The following is an 18978-nucleotide window of genomic DNA, read 5'->3' as shown; positions in this document are numbered from 1 at the left end:
GGAAAGAGGAAAAGGGGCAAATGATTCTAATATTTGCTGAGGAATGGAGGAGGAATCGTGTGGGGTTAAAAGTAGACAGTGTTGTTCCACATTAAAGCAGTCATTGTTTATTTGCAGTAAAGTCTGCTTTCCAATTTTATTTTATCTATTTTATTGTAACACTGTTAACATGCCAAACTTTCTGTTAACTTTCTGTTTACTTTCTCTACGAAGTTCTTAGAAGCACACAATAACCTTACTTATGCTGAATGACATTTGTTGCATCAGGACAGGTAGGGAAAATGGAAACATGAAAATCATACGGCATTTACTACAATTTACACTCACCTCAGTGAGTTTTATAGAGAATGCCAGTACTCGTAAACAGATTAACCAATTGTAGATATGCTTGATAAAAGATTCTGAAGTGAAATCATAAAGTAAAAATCAGCATTTTCCTTTACAGGCAGAGAAATGTTACAGAGAAACTAAGAAAACTCTATGATCCCGGAACAAGCTCTATCATTGCTATGAAGTAAAAACTAATCATTGTGAAGCTCCAAATTACCAAGCAAATACCAAGTGAGATTTTAGGACCAGGGCACAAAATTCTGCCTTCAACTCACCAGTTGTCTCCTGTTCTTCTTCCATGTTTCTGCTTTCCTCTTTGAGTTCATGTTCTGGAATGCTAATTTCAACAAGAGAATTGTAATTACGAGGGAAAAACTCTTACCAGAAAACAAATTCACACATATCCATTGAAAATACGCTGGTTTAAGGGGTGAGGAGGAGAGAAGCTTCAGTTCTCAACAGTCCTGGATTAAACCAGCTGTACTACTTTAACCCCAAAAAAATCAAACTTACAGAAGTCACTTGGTGGGTTGTGCGTAAGATTTCTGTAGAATTCAGTCCTATGAGCCTTCTTTAATCCCGTGCACAAACCAAAATCAGATAATTTTACGTGACCCTAAGGAAATAAAGAAGAAAGACAAAACCTAGTAAAATCAATAGATTTTTTTAACTTAGAGACAAAAGCCTCATTAAAAACTCTTCTAAATGGGCTTCCCTGGTGGCGCAGTGGTGGAGAGTCCGCCTGCCGGTGCAGGCAACACGGGTTCGTGCCCCGGTCCGGAAAGATCCCACGTGCCGCAGAGCGGCTGGGCCCGTGAGCCATGGCCGCTGAACCTGCGCGTCCGGAGCCTGTGCTCCGCAACGGGAGAGGCCACAACAGTGAGAGGCCCGCGTACCGCAAAAAAAAAAAAAAAAAAAAAAAAACTCTTCTAAATGCAATCATAAAAATTCTTAGCTTAGAATTCATACAGGTGAAATGTAAAATTATCAATATTTGATGATGATTATTTTAAGGAGTAGAAAATGGAAGATGATAAAAAGACAGCCAGTTTTCCCTTGATGTCATTTCACTTCACAGCTCTCTCCTACCGTATCAGTCTATGAAATAATGTAGGTTAGCAATAATATAAATTGCAGTTGCCCATTTCCAATCACAAAATCACCTCTATTACTTCATAAAATAATCAGCAACCTAATAATTCACTTTATTCACATGCCTTGGCATCCAATAAAAGGTTGTCTGGTTTAATGTCCCGATGGATGAAACCCAACTGGTGGATCGCATCTATTGCCAGAACAGTCTCTGAAATGTAGAACTGTGTTTCCTCTTCCGTCAAAGTATCTTTCTTCATTAGCAATGTCATCATGTCACCTAATTAAATGAGAATAAGTACCATGTGTTAGAAATGCCTCAAAAAGGGGAATGCCTTATAAAAGATTTCTTTGTAATATACAACATATGCCTGATTTTTGCACTTTATGATCTACACAGTGTACCTCCTACCATCTCTGGGGCCCAATAAAAAAAGTGTCACTGCATAAGGAAAAGTTTCTACCTTAAAACCATTAAAAGTTTCTACCTTAAAACCATTAAATTTAATGGTTTTAAGGTAGAAAGTATGTGAAATCAAATCAGAGCAGAGGTGATAAAGAAGTAATATCTACCAGTCAACATCCAGAATAAGTGGCTGAGGAAAATATGTCAAAATGTGAGAATGAATCAGTGTAAGCACACCTGGAAATGGGATATATTCTTTCAAATTCAGGTTTCAAAAACAGTACTCTGGGCCAACAAAAATAGGTCATCATCCCACCAAAAGGGTCACTTCTAGACATTTTTTTGTTTTCAAGAAATTCTGCTCTTTTACAAGGGGCAAAGAATAAACACTGGTGAATTTACAACTCAGAATTGACAATTGTTGATATTTTTTCATGATGCTTCAAGTCTTAAAAAAAAAAATGCCATGCAGATTCTTTGTCCTCCATTCCCATTCTATTCCCCTTTCCCTTTTTGCTGAGTAGCCATTATCACGGATTTGGTTTGGTGTGCATTCTTCCAGCTTATTTTTGAAGTATGTTTTCATATACATATATATTAATCTATGAATTTACCGTCTTTTGTATGTTTTTAAAAATTACATAAGTAATATTAACTGTACATAATTTCACAGCTTGCCTTATTATTCTACTTTGTTTCTGAGATCCTACTGTTGCAATAGGGCTCCTGATTATTCACTACTGTAAAACATTTCATCACACAATTATGCCACATTTTATTTACCCATTCTTCTACTGATGGACATTAATCTTGTGTCTAGTTTTTCACTATTATGACACTGCTGCAATGAGCATCCTTTTACAGGTCTCTTGCGCATGTGCATTTTCAACTTTACTGGTATCTCTGAACTGCTCTCTGTAAGGGTTAGAGATTCCTTCGCACAGATGAGAGGCCCATTTCCCCCAGCCCCATCAGACTTTCAGTGTTTTTACTAATCAGATGAGTGTGAAGTGGAATCTCATTCTTGTTTTAATTTGCACTTCCCTGAATATGGGTGAAGTTGAACATTTTCCTATTTGTAGACTAACCAGAGTTTTCTTCTGTACACTGCCTACCATTTGCCCACTGGGTTGTTTGTCTTCTTCTTTAGTGACTTGTTCTTAACTCCAGACTTGTAAAGATCTAAATCTAAATAATTATATACAGTAGACACAGAATGATAATATTTAAAATGTGCCAACTTTATCATTTCTTCAAAATAATCTGATTTGTGGTCCATCCAAATTAGCATTATTATGGGAGGAACTATTAGAAAATCATGACTGACTGTGTAAAACCTCAGAGCTAGGGATATAAAAGTAAACCTAATAAAAAAAATTATAATTACATATAACAATGTGCTTGTGTCAGTCTGTCATTGCTATTGCTTGCTTTTACCTCCAGGGAGAAATTCCATGATTAGATAAAGGTTCCTCTTATCTTGAAAACTGTAAAACATCTTCACCACCCAGGCACCATCTGCTTCTACTAAAATATCTCTTTCTGCTCGGATATGGGCCACCTGGAAGAATGTATTTTGAAAAAATAATTGTAACACATTACATATTTTCCAAGCTTACTTCTTAACAATTATCATATTCTCAGTAAATTTGGAGAAGCTCAGGAAATAGTTTATTTTAGCTGATATCTTTAGGCCTGAAAAGGTGGGATCACAAGGGGAAGCTGAGGCCTTTGAAGTAGAAAAATGATTAGTCTAAAATTTTTCTAACCAGAATCTCCACCTAGCCAAGGATCTTGGCTTTGTCATGTAAATTTAGGGTCTGACTTTTAAAAGTTAAAAGTAGTAAGCAATGCCCTATAGATGGGTATGACAAAGTCTGGGTCCTTAGCAAACTATTTTTAACTCTTACTAGTCCAAAAAAGGGACTGACTTGGTCTTTAACCATTAGGTTGTTTTTTTTAAGAAGGAGAAACATTTATAGTAATTTTATATCATTTTGTTATAATGAACTTTGATAATATTTATAAACATCTACAGCAAATTATTATTATATAACTTTTTGGGATTTTGCTACTTTTGTCAGACACATAATTACTAGAGCTACTATTACATGAACAATAGACTGAAAAATTTTATAAACTGAGTGATTTGTGGGGTTGGTATAATCAACTTTCAGATGGTTTTCCACTGATATAGTTATACATTCTTTCTTCAAAGATTAGTTAACGATAGGATTTGATTTTATGAGTTTGCTATTTTCATTGTGCATCATTATGAACTCTGACCTAAAGCACACAAGAACACAGATTTTGTAAACCTTTTCATGACAACAAAATATGATCTGCTTAAATTATCTGGGATTATTGTATTATGATCTGATACAGTAAATGCTCTGAGATCAAAATCAAAGCACAAGAATAAACGTTAAAAACTGAAAACTTGTTTTCTGGCATCAAAAACCTTAAAATCTCTCTGGACCTGTTTCATAAAGTGAAAAATGATACCAAAATTCTTACCTATTGCCCTTTACAAAGCATTTTAAGATGGTAAAGGAAAAACAAACTTTTGGTGTTGCCTCTGTGGTTGTCAGGATAAACTTGGCTTGATTATTTTTAAGTATCTTAAAGCCAGATTACAGGATATGTTTTCAAAAATGAGCCTATGTTTCTAAAGTATAGGAGGTATCATGCACAGTAATCCAGTACCACAATAGTGGGGAGAAAAGTTGCTACTTAATTTTGCAGAGTGGTTAGCATTCAAGTAAATGTGATAAAAACTTAAAATAATGACATATTAGAATTGAGTGGGGAAAAGGTTTTCTAGAATGAAATTCAATGGTGACAAAAGCAGATTAATTTATATAGGGGAAAAAACAACCCCAAAGTACAAAACAGACTTGATGTTGGACTCCAGCGAGATTCTCCTGCAAAATATTCTAGACCAGGGCTGTCCAATAGAAATAAATGTAAACCACGTACATCATTTTAAGTTTTCTAGTAGCCACACAAAAAGTAAAAAGAAATGGGTGAAATTATTTTTAACAATATATTTCTGTAACACCCATATATCCAAAATGCTGTAATTTCAGTATATAATCAATATAAAAATTGAGATATTTAACACTCTTTTTTTTGCACCAAATCTTCAAAATTTGCTGAGCATTTTCCATTCACAGCACATCTCAATTCAGACTAGCTACACTGAAGTGCCCAGTAGCCACACATGGCCAGTAACTAAAGACTACAGCTGGAACTAACTGCTGCCTTTTGTTCTTCCTCTAAAACCCAACCCAAGACTAATCCCATGTAGCTTAGTTAGAAGATTCCTGTTTACGTCCTCATCTCTGAGGATCAACATCTTGACACAGACACTTATTCCCATCATTGTCTGCAATTCTCTAACACAGCTCAGTAACTCGACCTTCCTTGTCTTCCGAACCGCTTCCCCCTGGAATCAGCCTGTGTTCAACAGAACTCCTGTCACCTCATCTCTGTTTCTGTCACCTTCTCATCCTAACTGAAATCAGGCTGTCCACAGAGAGTCCCGTCTTCCTGCAGAGTGAGTTGTCAGGAATGACCTGCTTTCTCTCTCGTGTTTCTTGGTTTCCTGCTCATCCTAGCTGCTTCTGAACCACTGTGACACTTTCCTCATGCCCAGCTCCTCTGCGGGCATGCTGTCAGGCGCCGTCAGCTGTTATCCTTCCTCCTGGTCAACCCCCTCAGTCATTCATGACTTCAGCTCATGGCTCACCAGCTTCCTTTCCATCCTTTCTAGTCATGGGTGAATTTCAAGATCCATAAGGACGAACCACCAAATACCCCATCTGCACAGCTCCTGCATTCTCCCTTACCTCCAGTGATCTTTTCCTCCACTGCGCCTCAGCCACCCATGGTAATCTTCTTGTCCTTTTCATAACCAATAACTGCCCTCCCTCTAAAATCTCCATTTAAGGAACTCTGTTTCTGATCCCCACCTTTTATCCTCCCAGGTGTCTTATTCTTGGACTTCAATCTCCATTCCATGGACCCTATACCACGTTTTCTCTGTTACTCTCCTCAGAACCTCATTTCTTTCTCTACCTGGCCTTGGTTCCATCATTATAATCACTCTTTTGCAAACAGCTTCAACTCCCTTGTCCCCCTCTCCCTCTGTTGTATTTGCCTGGCAAAATACCAACCCTAGTTAGGCCCAAATTTCTGCCTATTCTGTACCTGCCCCAGAGCAACTAAGTATTACCAGAGAAAAATCACCCAACAATACCAAGTGGTTTCACTTTACGTTCATGATTGAAAATCTCAAGGGACATTCAACTGCAAGTCTGCTTTCCCACACTTCAAGTCAATAGTTGTGACTGTTTCACAAATTCTCTCCGCTTACACCTCCAGCAAGCTACCTACCCCTCCTTTCCTCCTGCTGATGACCTCCCTTATTTCCACTCAGGAGGAACCTGGCACTTTACACGCCAGATCAACCACCCTGCGTTTGTTCCTACTTTCTCTGCTTTTCCTCCCTGTCGTCATGTCCCAGCTCCTATCAAAGATCAACTTCTCTGTCATCCTGTGTACTCCTGTAATTATCTGCCTTCTCTCTCCTGCATCTTCAATTTTTCTCTCTCTAATGGATTCTTCCAATCAGCAGTGCCTTAACAACAACAACAAAGAAACCAACATTCTTTACCAAACTGTTCTTTGTTCTACTTTACGTGTCAGACTTATCTATACTCACGTTCTTCACTTCTTGCTTCCCATTTTCTTTCCCACTATTCCACTTAGGCACTCCAATCCACTGGAGCTGTCCTTCCCAAGTCATTCAGAATCTCCAACAGTGACACCCAGTGGCCTGTCTTCCTCTTGCCCCTGCTCTTAGCAGCATTCAACATACTTGACCATTCACCTTCTCCTTTGAACGCTTTTTTCTGCTGGTTCCCATAACATCATGTTCTCCTAGCGGTCTCCCTTAACTGAGCAGATGTTCCCTCTTAGTCTGCTTTCCTGGATTCTCCTCTGCCTAGTGTTCCCTAAGGGCTTGGATCCAGGCCCTCTTTTCTTCGCTATATTTGTTCCCTAGGCAATTTTATCTGTCCCATTACTTTAAATACTATCAATCTATTGATTACTTCTAAATTATATTTCTTTTTTTAAAATTAATTAATTAATTTATTTATTTTTGGCTGCATTGGGTCTTCGTTGCTGCATGCAGGCTTTCTCTAGTTGCGGTGAGTGGGGGCTACTCTTCGTTGCAGTGCGCGGGCTTCTCATTGCGGTGGCTTCTCTTGTTGCGGAGCACGGACTCTAGGCGCATGGGCTTCAGTAGTTGTGGCACGTGGGCTCTAGAGCGCAAGCTCAGTAGTTGTGGCGCTCAGGCTTAGTTGCTCCGTGGCATGTGGGATCTTCCTGGACCAGGGCTCGAACCCATGTCCCCTGCATTGGCAGGTGGATTCTTAACCACTGTGCCACTGGGGAAGTCCCTAAATTATATTTCTAGTCAAACTTCTCCCCATATTCTAGCCAACTGTCAACATAATTATCTCTGCTTGGATATATAACAGGGAGCTCAAACTTAATATGCCACAAAGAGAACACTTGATTCCCAGTGTCACCAAACCTGTTCCTTCCTCAGTCTTTCCTACATTAGAAACTGACACCATCAGGCATCCCATTCCCAAGTAAAACTCTAGGTATTATCCTTGATTCTTCCCTCCCTTTTCACTACCCTTACCTCTCCTCTCACCCCCCCAACATAGAGTATGTCACAGAAAATCCTGCTGGCTCTTCCATGGAAACATATACTTAATCTGTTTGACTTTTTTCCTCTTTGCTGTTGTATAAGCCACAATCACATCCTGGCTGGAATCGCTACACAATCTCTCAAGTGTTCTCCCTGCTTCAACTTTTGTTTGTCCTTCCAGCAAGCAAAGGGATTGATTCATCTTTGTAAAACATCCATCAGACATGACGCTTCTCTGTTTAAGCAAAACATGTCTTCCCACTGCATTTGGAGTAAGACCCACATGGCCTGCAAAGCTCTGTGCGATCTGGTCCCTGCCTCCCTCTCCCCCTTCATCTCCAACCACTCTTCCCCTCACTGAATTCAGCCACAGTGGCTTCTTGCCGTCTCTGAGCAGGCCAAGATTATTCTTGCCACAGGGCCTCTGCATTTGCACCCTGGATCTTTGTTCTACCAGATCCTTAGATCTCATACTTTCTAATTATTCAGTCTCTCACCAATATTCCCTTCTCAGAGAACCTTCCCTCATCTCATTCTTCCTCCTAAAGCCAGGTCATCTGCATCACTTTATCCTTTTGTAAAATCTGTCTTCATACTACTCATCAGAAATGACTATTTCAAATAGCTGTCTGCCCATTTTCCCCACGACTGTCAGTGAACAAGAATCAGGTTTCTCCTGTTAATCACTGTACTCCCAGAACGTAGAATAGTATTTGACACATCACAGGCACGTAATAAATACTTGTTGAATAAATGGAATAGAAATAAAGTGAAACAGTGCAGTGAAAATTAAAGTGGGCCATATTTAAATAAAAATCAACATCATACTGCTATAATAACAAAGTAAGCTGTAGGTGGGACTAAAGACTGAAATCAAGCATTAGGTACAGAGAGGTGCCATCTCTCTCTGTACCCCTGTTGAGTCCTTCACTAGCATATATATTCACTTAGAGTTCTACCCAGACTGGAGATACAGGTGAATGCAAGAAATAATACTATTGATGTTTTCAGATTTATGGCCACCCCATAAACTGCATCAAGTCACAGGAAACATGGAGAGAGCCCAGGAGTACAAAATTGGAGTGGTTACAGATTTTGGAAATATGTAAAATCAGCAAATTCTCAAGAGACTGGTTTGCTTATTTGATAGGTGACAGGGACTGAGAGAGCTGAGAACTGTCCTTTATTTTCACTGAATTCAGAGAAGAAGGTATTCTGTTACAGACTGAATGTTTTTGTCCCTCCTGAAAATTCCTACGGTGATGTGCTAACTCCCAGTGTGACTGGGTTTGGAGACGGGCCTCTAAGAAGGCACTGAAGGTTAGTGAGGTCGTAAGGGGCAGGGCTAGTGTTCTTGTATGAAGAGACCCCAGAGCGTCACTCTCCCCTCTCTGTGCACACACCAAGGAGAGGCTATGTGGGGACCTGGTGAGAATCCGGCCATCTGCAAGCCAGGAAGAGCGCTCTCACCAGCAACCAAACCCTGCTTACTCTTGGACTTCCAGCCTCCAGAACTGTGAGAAAAGAAACTTCTGTTGTTTAAGCCATCCAGTCTGTGGTATCTTGTTAGACATGTAAATCAGATTATGAATTTGGAAGAAATCTGAACTATAATAATTGAGAAACAACAAAGCAGGCTACCAAAAGTCTACAGATTATATAGTAAGATGTGTAGGTTTCTTTCTAAAAGTCCCAGTTTTAGCACTTGCTCTAACACCTAGTCAGTGGACACCCCTTTGGCTACGTGTGTTAAAGAGCTCATACCTGCTCTTTTTCAAGCATATCAGCTTTTCTCAATATCTTCATTGCATAGATATGGCCTGTATCTTTCTTCTGGACCAGCCGCACCTAGAATGTAAAAATTCGTATCACAAATGTCAAACAATCACTACTATTTGTTTCAGAGTGAAAGGTAGGCTCCTTTAAAGAAAGCAGTGTTGTAGTTTGCTGTTGCTGGTATTTTAGAAATTCTATTAAAATTAAGCTATTTTAATACACATTTTAATATATTACACTACTTTAATACATATTAAGCTATTTTAATACATATTCTGAACTATCTTAAGATAGTGATAAGTTCAATGACTTAAAAAAGAAGCACACCTCTCCGAATGCTCCTCTTCCTATAACTTTCAGAGACTCAAAGTCATCCAAGCCAAGTCTGGTCCGCTTGAGCCGTAAGAACTCTGTTTCCTTGCGAGCATGTTGTGATCGGCGTAACTTTTTCTATTAAAAAAGGACAGTTTAAAAGGATGATTTTAAAATCAGATTATTTCAAAGGAAGCCTATAGTATGAAAAGATGAGATACATTATAATGAGGGTAATGTATCTAAATATTATATACTGGTGCTATAACTTATTTACCAAAGCTGAATATTTATTAAGCGTGGAAAAAATAAAATAATCTGAAAAAACCATTTTTAAATTTTTAACAATTGATAAATCTTTATTCTTGAGGCAGACTCCATTAAATATTTCATCTTAACTAGTTCACATATTCTTTCATTTTTATGCTAAATTAATTCAAAAACAAAAATTAAACTTTAGGAAATGCTAATAGTATTCTGATATTGATTTTTTACTGTCAAGAAATCTACTTTGCTTCAATTCCCTAATTTCCAAGGTTGCTCTGTCACAACTACTGAGACTTCTGACACCGAAATAATACAACAGCAGTATTTCCATACAGATTTATTTATGGTAGAATTTATTCTTGGGCAGATTTTTAATAAAGTGCTTGAGACTTGTCACACAACTTCTTGAAAATATGAAATTGCAACAAAAAAATAATTATACAAAGTATCCTTTAAAATATCCAAGTCAAGAATTTCATAATTCATTCTCCAAAGATTACAAAAAATACTATTAATAAGAAACATTATGAAATACCTGAAGGTTACACTTGGAATGGGCATTTATTTAACTGTTCTAAACCTCATTTTTCCCCTCACCAAACAAAATTCTCTTTTTTTGACATAGAATTATGTCAAATTACCTCTCCTAGTTGAGGTCACATAGAATGGGTAATGAACAAAATCAGGGAAAAAAATTAAACCCCGGTTCATCTTCAAGTGAACACTATCAAGCTTTCAGTGGTTCAGGTCTGAGGAGAAAATAAGTCAAAATGACTGAAACTGTTCAGAAACATTGCTCCTAAATGCAGTACAAGATATAACCACTGAGTAGTCCCTTCCTACCCCTGTGTACATCTGTTTCCAAAAGGGTAAGGTGAACTATTAATTAGAAATATGCAAGCATGGGCTTCCTTGGTGGCACAGTGGGTAAGAATCCGCCTTACAATGCAGGGAACATGGGTTCGAGCCCTGGTCCAGGAAGATCCCACGTGCCGCGGAGCAGCTAAGCCCGTGTGCCACAACTACTGAGCCTAAGCTCTAGAGCCCACTGAGGCACAACTACTGAGCCCACGTGCCACAACTACTGAAGCCCGTGCACCTAGAGCCCATGCTCCACAACAAGAGAAGCCACTGTTATGAGAAGCCTGCGCACCGCAACAAAGAGTAGCTCTAACTAGAGAAAGCCCGCGCACAGCAACGAAGACCCAACGCAGCCAAAAATAAATAAATTAATTTATTTTAAAAAAAAGAAAGAAATATGCAAGTATGTATCATTAATGCAATGGAATTCTGATACTTCTAACAAAGTTAATCTAAGAGGATAAAATTAGGAAATATGTCTTCAATCTAAATATCTTTAAACAGCTAAGTAAAGTCACATCAATGGTGGAAACAGTGAAGACCTCCTTTGTTTAAAAATGCCTTCTGAGCATGAATTCTCCCACCAAGAATTTTTCTCCTTAGTCATATTACTCAACCTAATTACTTCATAAAACAACAAAAAATGTTAAAACATTTTAAAGTAGTTGGCTTCATTTTCAAAATAAAAAGTTATTGTTAAATATGAAAAAAAATGCCTTTTGAATAATAATGTTGAAAAATGAATTATTAGTAAAACAAAAGGAGAGCTCAAAAGTAGCTTTTCAACTATTTATCTAATTAAAAAAGGCCACATGGTGGCACTATACCACCATCTTTCAAAACAGCACAAGACCTTTTTAAAATTACATAAATGAACAAATATAAGAATTTTGAAAGGCATTCTGGATTTATGACTTTATGGAGTATAAAACAGTGTGCAGTTGGATGTAGTTCAGAAACTTGTCTAATCTGAATGGAAAAGATGACCTCATCACACAGTTTCATAAATTATGCTCAAAATCGACAGACAAGAGAAACAGCCAAAGAAAATAATGCTTATTAGTATTTGATAGGTTGTGTAGTGCAGTAAGTAAATGATGTTTATGTAGTTTTGGGGACAGCTATTAAATGTCAAAAAGGGAGATCACAGTGTATGGAATATATAATCCTACAAAAAAGGGAAATTACCTACAACATTGTTATAGTACTTTAAAGAAAAAAATCTATCCATGATATTAGAGTCAGAGTTGTAGTCCAGAGAGAGCTGAAACAAGTTCACATTAAACTACAAAAAAAAAAAAAAAAAAAAAAAAAAAAAAAAAAAAAATCGATGAAAAATCATTGATACATCTGCTTACAACCTGTGTAGATTAAGTCACCTTGAAAAACAAATAACATTTTTGTGGTAATCACATTCTTTCCTCTCCAAAGACAACAACAAAAATCTGTGGACAGACTTAACATCTCATGGCTCTCTTGCAGCTTAAACTTGCCCAGTTTGGTTTTCCATTAGAGTAAATAATATTCCATGTTCGATGGGATTTTAAGTGAGATGAAACTAGAAATACACCATTTTCTTTTTTTTCTTCTCCATTCCTTTTCAAATTGGCATTCTTCAAACTCTCAATCTGTAGGGTGCTCAGTTTTTGTAGAAGACAGTGTACACAGAAGTTTTAAGATAAGAAAGGGGTCAGCTAAGAACTTCATCTCAGTATAAATGCTTTTTAAGGCCACGTTATATATGGTTGAGTTTTCACAAATAACTTTCACAAATTATTTCACAAATAACTTTCTATTACAGAATGGATTAAGGATGAATTTATTTTTATAAAACAATTTTACTTTGAAAAGACCCACCCCACATAAAGAGAGTTCCAAAATACTGTACATTAGATTGAGAGACCATGTCTATTTTATAGAATGTGACAGCCTGGGACCTAGTATGGGGCCTAACAAGAAGTATTTGTGGAATTCAAATACCTTTACCAAAAATTTTAGATGTTTTATAAATGGTTATCATGGGCCAATGAGCATTTTTAGGGGTGAAATCACCTCACATTTTCTACAAGTTATTTAAGGAGAAACAAAGAAAACAGCTCTAGATGTACTTAGTACTTCCTGATGTGAACCAGAGGTTACAAGCCAGAAGCTACAAGCTGTACTCAACTCACAGATGCATTTGATTTGGGCCCGCAAGTTGTTTTTTTTTCCTTTGTGGTACGCGGGCCTCTCACTGTTGTGGCCTCTCCCGTTGCGGAGCACAGGCTCCGGACGCGCAGGCTCAACGGCCATGGCTCACGGGCCCAGCCGCTGCGTGGCATGTGGGATCCTCCCGGACCAGGGCACGAACCCGCGTCCCCTGCATCGGCAGGTGGACTCCCAACCACTGCGCCATCAGGGAAGCCCACCCAAGTTGTTTTTAAATCACTCTAATGACTTGCCAATATTTTAAAAAGCGAGTGTTTTCATAGAAGTCCAGATTTCCAGCTTCTCTTGAAAAATAGGAACTTGGCCTCACTGGGCCAACGGTGCAGCCCCCTTGGGTGGGCAGCAAGCAGCTCTGGGACCAGTCAGTCCCTATCAAGGCACCAGTCACCAGGTGACAGGTATAATCGGGCTGGTGCTCTTGTTCTCTTTCAGTAAAGTGAAAAGTGGTATGTCTTTATCAAAAGATAAACTGTGAGGAGGGAATCTTTTACAACAAGGCAAAAAAAGAATCTATTTCTTCGTGGAAATGAAAAAAAATAAGAGTTGAATATGCAAAGTATGTTAGATCAAAAGAATATAACCTAAGACGTCACTATGAAACAAGCGTGGCCAGCTTTTCTCATTTAAGTTTACCTGCTTGGCCCTTGGACATCTGCTTTCATACAGTTCATTATTAAAGTTCAAGAGTCTTCATATATTCATTATTTTGACATACCTCTTAACGATCATGTAAATTCTACCTATTTCTTTAAGATTCAAATCAATTGTTACTTCTTCCATGAAACGTTTTCTGATCCACTGAATTAGGGGAAAAAAATCTCCATATTTTCAAAGTTTGCCACATTCTATCATGTGTACATATTTTTACACACACACGTAATCTTTCCTTCCAAACTGTAAACTCTTTAGGGAGACATCTATTGTCCATTTGTTCATTTATTCACCAAATATTTATTCTCGCCCTCTGACAGCCCTGGAGATGTAAGGAGTTTCTACTCTGGGAAGATGGTATTTTAAGGCTGCCACAGGGACAGGAACAGAGTTCTGACCCAGTGGACATGATGCCTAAAGTGAGATGGAAAGAGTCTTGAAGAATAATGAGACTCAGGCAGGAGGAAGAAAGAGTTCCAAGCAGCAAAATAAAGCACAGGAAAAGGTCCACAAGCAAGAGCGTGGAAATGAAAGTAATTTGACATTGTTGGTCAGCCTGGCGGTAGGGTGACAAAAGATGAGGCTAGAGACAGGGAAGCAGAGGCCAAATCATAAAGGGCCTTGTACACCCATGTTAAAGAGTTAGCCTTATCCCAAGAGTACTTGGGAGCCAGTGAAGGGTATTAAGCAAAAGAGTGACATGGTCAAATCTGGTTTTTGACAGATAACCCTGGTTGAAGTGTGTAGAAAAACTGGGAGTGGGAATGTGGCTGAGAATGGAGGAAGAGAGACCAGTTGGGAGCAGTGATTCTTCAGGTGAAATACACGGTAGTTTAAACCACTGGGTTCATGGCACCAGACTAGTGAACTGGGTGGTTTTAAGAAATATTTAGGAAAAATTTAAGGAAATTTGGCAACTGATCCATTATTCTTGAAGCCCTCTTTTCTTATTCCTCGCACTAGATACTATTCACTGAATATATATATGTTCTGGGAATTAAAAAAAAAAAAAAAAAAAAAAAGCTGCCCCCTTTCAAAGATTTCCATCACAGCAACAAAGTAAGAAGCCCACGTTCAAATAGGAAACCCACATTATCTAAGTTATAAAATCATCTGATACCATTACAAGAAAAAGTCACTGGGGTTGCTTTCATACAGTAGTTTTCCCCCCTTTTATTGAGATATAATTGATATGTAACATTGTGTAAGTTTAAGGTATACAATGTGATGATTTTGTTTCTTTCTTTTTTGGCCATGCCGCTCGGCTTAGGCTTGCGGGATGTTAGTTCCCCTGACCAGGGATCGAACCCGGACCCCCTGCAGTGGAAGTGTGGTGTCCTAACCACTGGACCACCAGGGAAGTCCCTACAATGTGATGATTTGATACAGGTATATACTGTACATTGTGAAGTGATGACCACAATAAAGTTAGTTAACACATCCATTACCTCACATAACTATTTTTTTTTGTAGTGAGAGCATTTAAGATTTAGCAACTTTCAATTATATAAGAGAGTACTGTTAACTAGTCATAGTAATTGTAGCTTACATACCTCTTCATCCGCTAATCCCTCTTCTTCCATAGCCACTTCTAATTTCTTCTGCCTTTTCAAAAAAAATTATTTAAATTTTAATATGTACCTAAGTATTCCCATTTAAGAAAAGTACATTTATTTTTTCAAGTTTACACTCAGTTTGCCATGCTAAAAAAATCTTTCAAGTTGAATCAAAATAATCACTGAGAATAGTGACTAATATTTTATAAATATATATGCACATATAAATATTTCTTTCTCAAAATATAAATACAGTCCAGAATTAGCTGCCTCATACTAGCCAAATGGATAATTTACTTCTAAAGCTGCCTAAATGAATCGTTAGCAAAGGTGACTCATGTTCTGATACAGAAAACTCTGTTATCTAGTGTTCAAATCTCCAAAATCATTAACATTTATCAGAGTTTATACTAGATGTATAAAAAGGTAACTACAGTGACTAAAAGTAAAAATTTTTAAGGTGGATATCCCTGTGCTCGAACCCTGGTTTTAACGCTTATTAGCCAAAGGAGCTTGTCTAAGTGCTTCACTTAAAACACTAAACTTGATTTTCCTAATTAATCACAGAAAGATGTTCAGTGCAATTAAGTATATTTTATTCTAATTCTTGGAAAACTGGAAAGTCATACACGTACATTAAAAAATAACCCATTAACTACCAGAACATTTGCTTTTCTAGGTATAGCCAAGTTCAGTTCTTCAATATTTTAAAATGCACCCTTAAAGTTACTTAAGCTATGTTTGAGGGGGGTGATGGATGAAATAACTAGTAACCAGAGAGATAGCTGTGGTACACATTTTGCAACTCATTTCCAAGTGACTATTAGTATTTTATTTCTATGGTATTGCTCTTTTTCCTAAAGATAAACCTGGGAGAGCTCGTCCTAATTAGTTTTGGAGCGTCTCAGATAAAGACTAACTTTCAAGGATTTATCCAAATGGGTATAAGGGCTGAGGATTGAAACCATCACACAAATCTTTTGGCATTTGTTGTTTATGACAATATGTCCAAAGATAAGCTCTTTCCTAAACCACTGTTAAGATCCTTTTTATTTCTTACGGAAAATTCATAACAAAAATACCTAAAGCCTGTTCATAAATCAGCACCTAAAAGTATATCCTCCACTGACTTTCTCAATTCTAGTAATAAGCACCTACCCTGATGCTAATCACACTGATTTTTATCTTTTTTTACACATTATTCACCCAAGCCCAACCCTTCCAATGGACTAAGTTCCTAATGCTGGATTCTGTGCCTGCCATCAGGCACCTCCGGGTGCCACAGAGCTGCTTGTTGAATGATTTGAGTTTTCTTCTCTGCAGGAAGAATCCAAAGAGTAAGAGGACCATTAACCCAGGAGGACTATCAATATACGAACAACTTTATTCTTCTGGCAAATCCCTACTGTCCCCTTTCCTCAATCCTTGCTAAAGCTAATATTTCAGTAAATTATCCCTCCTTCTAGGGAGACATGCAATAACTTTTATCCATTTCCATACCTAAATGAGAAGACCCATGGACTTCTCTTGTACCTTTCTAAAAAATAGCTTTCCTTCTAAAATGACCTTATGCTTTGTTCTGATTGGTACTTTATTTGACTTATGCATTTATCCAGTTAATTAAGCCTTAAAAATTCATCACATGTTTCTTAAAGTATTAGCTTCTAGAAAATAGCTGACTATTTAATTTGACTTCCATGCTTTTTTTTAAGTAACCGTAGATACTTTTATTCCTATTTTCCTTTGTTTGGGAACAGAGGGCAAAACTGAATTATTTTAAGGTTTCAGCAATAAAAGACAATGAACCTTTAAAATTCTGATGAATAACTTGAGTGACTGTCGAAAAAATACAGGTCTTTCCTTCCTTGATTCTCTTTTACTTTATTCAGTCTCCCTTGATGATCTGCTCACTTCCAGAGACTTCCATTACATTTACAATTAGTATAATTTCTTACATGTTTGGATTTATTTCTAATTTATGGTGTGGTTTCTACTTGTGCCTGCCTTTTGGTATTTCAGTTTTTCTTTTTCCCTTGGCTTCTTCTGAACTTATTTTTCCCCCATCCATTTTCTTTCCTTCTATTAGTTTGAAAGTTAGAAACTCTATTTTTATTCTTTTAGTGGCTACCCTAGAAATTACATGTACACTTAATTTGTCAAAGCTTTAAATTAACCAATCTTTACCCCCTTTCTGTCTTGTATCCCTATCCTTAGAGACACACTGATCTCTAAGAACAATTTAATTCCACTTACTTCCCTCTTGACTGACAGTCTACTGCAGGAAAATATATTTTTTAATACATATGACATTATCATTATTGTTGATTTTTCTTACACAGTCAATTTTGGCTGAGATTTAGCCACATATTAGCCACATTTAGATCTTCTGAATGCGATCACTTTCCTTCTGCCTAAGTTGAATCTTTTGGAATTTCTGCTGATGGCAATCTCTTAGTTCTCTTTCCTCTCTTCCTTTAGGAAATTTGATCAAAGATACGTTTGTTCTCCTCACTATTCTCCACGTTTCTTAGCTCTCTTTTATATTTCCTTACTCTAAGTTGACTTCCAAATAGTTACTTAAGTTTCATTTTCTAGTTCTAATTCTCTCCCCAGCCACGTCTAATCTGTAGTTGGACCTGCCCAAAATTATGTTCAAAACTAGATTCTTCCCCTCGAGTTCTGTTTCACTAAGTTGCACCACTTTCTGGTTGCCCAGGTGTGAAATTTCAGAGCCAGCGTGGACTACTTTCTCTCACATTCCATATTTGGGTAGTTGCCATGTTTTTTCTGTCTTTCTCACTCAGTTCTTCCCTGTTGTTGTCATAATCCTAAAGCAAGCCTCCCTTCCACTGGCCTGGACTACAGCGCTAGCCTTTCCTGTTTCTGATCCCTCCTCCCACAATCCACTCTGTACATCACAACTAAAGGAATCTTCCAGAGGAACACCTGTGATCATGTAAATCTGTTCAAAAGTTTTCAAGGCTCTTTACTACCATGAAAATAGCTCCATTACAAAGCATCCAAGGCTCTCAGGAAACGGTAAAAATCCAGCTTGAGTTAAACTTGAGTTAAACAGTGCCTGACCTGGCAGTAAAGGTGCTTTCTTCTGTCTCTGATATCCTTCCTCCTGCTCTTTAACCTCTTTCTTCCTTTTATGTATATATAAATAGTACTCTTCCTTAGGAGCTCTGTTTAAATGCCACCACCATTTATGAAGCCTTCCCAGTTGCCTTAGTCAAAAACAATCTCCCCCTTCTTTTGCCCTTCTCAAAGGGCATACTTTTCACCCTTTCATGTAATATTCATGTGCATTATCTCCATTACTATAAGTTTCCTGAAGGCAAAATAATGTCATTCGTTCTTTTTATAACTCTCCCATTTCCACTGATATACACACAACACTACAAATGTTTCTGGATTAAAGGCAGTCATTAAGTAGCCCTCTAAAAGAAAGTATATAAAAAAAGAAAGTATAAAGATATACCAAAATTTCATGGTTAGAAACGTTTTGTTTAAAACATCAATTGACATGTGATATAAGTATATGGGTGCCCAGGACAGGACACTATTCTGTGAAAATAAAACAAGGAACCAGGTATACTGTCAGCATACAGGGACCCACAATATTTATATTATTCATGGACAACATGCTTATACCCCACTTGTGGTATAACAGCTTATTTAACTACACAGAAAATTTTGACCAGCCTTTACTATACCTGGTTTCTCTCTCTTCATGCTGTAAAATGAGATTGCTGTAAAAATTCTCCAGCGTGAGCTTGGCCACAGTC

At 37.7% G+C, this 18978-nt stretch overlaps 1 protein-coding gene across 2 annotated transcripts in view; it reads right to left on the bottom strand.

Moving 5' to 3' along the window:
* The window catches only part of STK38L (serine/threonine kinase 38 like), a 24953-nt gene that overhangs the window by 5854 nt on the left and 121 nt on the right, over nucleotides 1–18978 (bottom strand). Inside the window, exons 2-9 of one of the 2 annotated variants that reach the window (XM_007446292.1) lie at nucleotides 18907–18978; nucleotides 15185–15236; nucleotides 9660–9782; nucleotides 9321–9404; nucleotides 3266–3389; nucleotides 1548–1702; nucleotides 844–946; nucleotides 606–667 (exon numbers count right to left, since the gene is read on the bottom strand). The exon at nucleotides 18907–18978 is cut by the window's right edge and continues 5 nt beyond it. In XM_007446292.1, coding sequence (XP_007446354.1) covers nucleotides 606–667; nucleotides 844–946; nucleotides 1548–1702; nucleotides 3266–3389; nucleotides 9321–9404; nucleotides 9660–9782; nucleotides 15185–15236; nucleotides 18907–18978 — 775 coding nt within the window. Of the gene's footprint in view, nucleotides 1–605; nucleotides 668–843; nucleotides 947–1547; nucleotides 1703–3265; nucleotides 3390–9320; nucleotides 9405–9659; nucleotides 9783–15184; nucleotides 15237–18906 lie in introns of those variants that run through there. The other variant, XM_007446291.1, reaches the window with a different exon arrangement.

This window comes from Lipotes vexillifer, unplaced genomic scaffold, assembly GCF_000442215.2.
Source record: "Lipotes vexillifer unplaced genomic scaffold, Lipotes_vexillifer_v1.1 scaffold477, whole genome shotgun sequence".
Taxonomy (NCBI): Eukaryota; Metazoa; Chordata; class Mammalia; order Artiodactyla; family Lipotidae; genus Lipotes; species Lipotes vexillifer.
This window is presented reverse-complemented; position numbering and strand designations above follow the sequence as displayed.